This window comes from Temnothorax curvispinosus, unplaced genomic scaffold (genome assembly GCF_003070985.1).
Source record: "Temnothorax curvispinosus isolate PA1 unplaced genomic scaffold, ASM307098v1 QBEX01017549.1, whole genome shotgun sequence".
NCBI classification, from domain to species: domain Eukaryota; kingdom Metazoa; phylum Arthropoda; class Insecta; order Hymenoptera; family Formicidae; genus Temnothorax; species Temnothorax curvispinosus.
In genome coordinates, this window is record NW_020227329.1 from 1 (window position 1) to 1,834 (window position 1,834).

Sequence of the window (1,834 nt, forward strand, 5' to 3'; positions counted from 1 at the left end):
GTTCGACACTACTGTACCGATACTACTATGTCACCTCATTAATTGGCAAATGCACGCAGACACACTCCTCGCATAAAAATAACATACAAACGTAATCTGAGATATTGACATTATAATTTAGTGCCTCTTTGTTAAAATTATGGAAGGTTACTAAAGTAATAACGAAAAAGAATTATTACATGTTCATCATAAAGTCGCGAAATTCTTTTACAACAGAATACCCCACTTGCACAAATTTGCAGTGAATACATTAATACGCTCGTTACCAAAATCGACTTATCAAGTACAAGTATAAACGAAGCAAAATGAAACTTTGAATAATAATAGTTATGGTAAAATGAATAATAGTTATGGCAAAATGAAACTTTGAATAATAATAATGTGGTATACGGGTGAGACGCTGCACCGCTGTGACTTAGGTCCAGTATTTTTTAGGTAGAGATCCTAGAAATATAATCTCCGATGCCCTTTTTCCAGTACAGCTTGAGACAGTTGGAACCGACATTTTGCTGGAATAGACGTTACAAAAAATCAATTCAAATATCTCTATGTTAAAGACATTTAGTTCCATTCGACTGTTACAAAAGACCTATGACAAACAGACAGTAATAAAAAAAACTCATTTATTTTCTGTCAGTATAGTCCGGATTTGATCTATTGTCTGAATACTGCGCAATAATCCAACGTGAACACAAAAAATCTTGCTGTCATTAATGGCAGGTAACGATAAATAGTCAAATATCTCTGTGCAATACTGCCGTACTGTTATACTGCCGTATTTACATAAGCACTCGTCATAAAAGCCACAAACTTGCGTTATCTCTCGTGATTCGTGATTTCCTCTCACCAACGTGATTCTGTCAGGATAACGGACGGACCTAGACGCGACAAGACAGAAAATATAAAATTATACTGTAGTAGCAACTCTGTTAGCTGTCCATGGATATTGCCACAAACCGAAGGAAAACACATCATGCGTATATAGGCTTTAAATATATTTAATGATTGTCAAATTCTGACAAGTGATAGCTGTTTACAAGAAATAGAGATAGTTACTGTCACAGGTAAGTCAACACGCTGTACCTTGCTTTCCTCGATCAGGATTTCACTCGCTTTTGCACACAAGTTGACCTGCGCACCTCGTACCTTAACCTCAGCCTCCTTGATAATTTTACACTTCTTTAGCTGCTCGATTTGCCAATCCAAGTCGCTAGATTTGGCCATCATATGGTGCAAAGCTAAATCGATCGAGGTTCTCCGCCGGAGAGCGTAGCCGTTGTTAACGGTTCCTCACGTGCTCATACGAGACCTCGCTGTTTCGACTGATGCTTTAGGACCTGTAGAAGAGCAGTAAACCGTAGAATAGCTGGGTAAATCTAAGGTACAAACACTACAAACAGGTAATAGAATAAAGCATTAACAGAGAATTTACACGCTGCACATAGTACTTACGGATTGTCCTCGTCGTTGTCGTTCGTCTTCGTCGACCTCTGGTTTCACCGCCGTGATCGACACAATGAAACGAGCGAATCGTCGCCGAGTTTCTATTAATAATAAAACAATACGACCGGGAACTCTTGTAATGGCGGAATTATTCGCTGCATTCGCTTCAAATCGAGCTCCAAGTCGCTCGCAATCGGCGATACACACCAAATTGTTTAATATAAAGACGTAATTAGAACTTTCGAAGTAAAATGGGCTGCACGTGCACACGGAATGCGCAACTGAACACGGTAACGGTTACCGCGCGGCGACAGTTGGCGAACTTTGATTGGCTACCGCGTCGCTTCTTGCCGCGCGCAAGCGTGTTGCGTCCCATGTGTAGGAGCCAATA

The 1,834-nt window shown here is 40.2% G+C and overlaps 1 protein-coding gene across 3 annotated transcripts; it reads right to left on the reverse strand.

Annotated features, from left to right (window-relative positions):
- Positions 1-14: 14 nt before the first annotated feature.
- LOC112467566 (serine/threonine-protein phosphatase 4 catalytic subunit-like) lies at positions 15-1,825 on the reverse strand. Of its 3 annotated transcripts, none has more exons than XM_025036251.1 (4): positions 1,453-1,825; positions 1,084-1,337; positions 812-874; positions 15-509 (listed from the first exon to the last, which is right to left on the reverse strand). In XM_025036251.1, exons 2-4 carry the CDS (start codon positions 1,225-1,227, stop codon positions 432-434), a joined length of 285 nt encoding a protein of 94 aa, XP_024892019.1. In that variant the 5' UTR covers positions 1,228-1,337; positions 1,453-1,825; the 3' UTR covers positions 15-431. The 3 variants fall into 3 exon arrangements, with proteins under 3 accessions (XP_024892019.1, XP_024892017.1, XP_024892018.1); XM_025036249.1 differs by having other exon boundaries at positions 624-874; XM_025036250.1 differs by lacking the exon at positions 1,453-1,825 and having other exon boundaries at positions 624-874; positions 1,084-1,434.
- Positions 1,826-1,834: the final 9 nt, after the last annotated feature.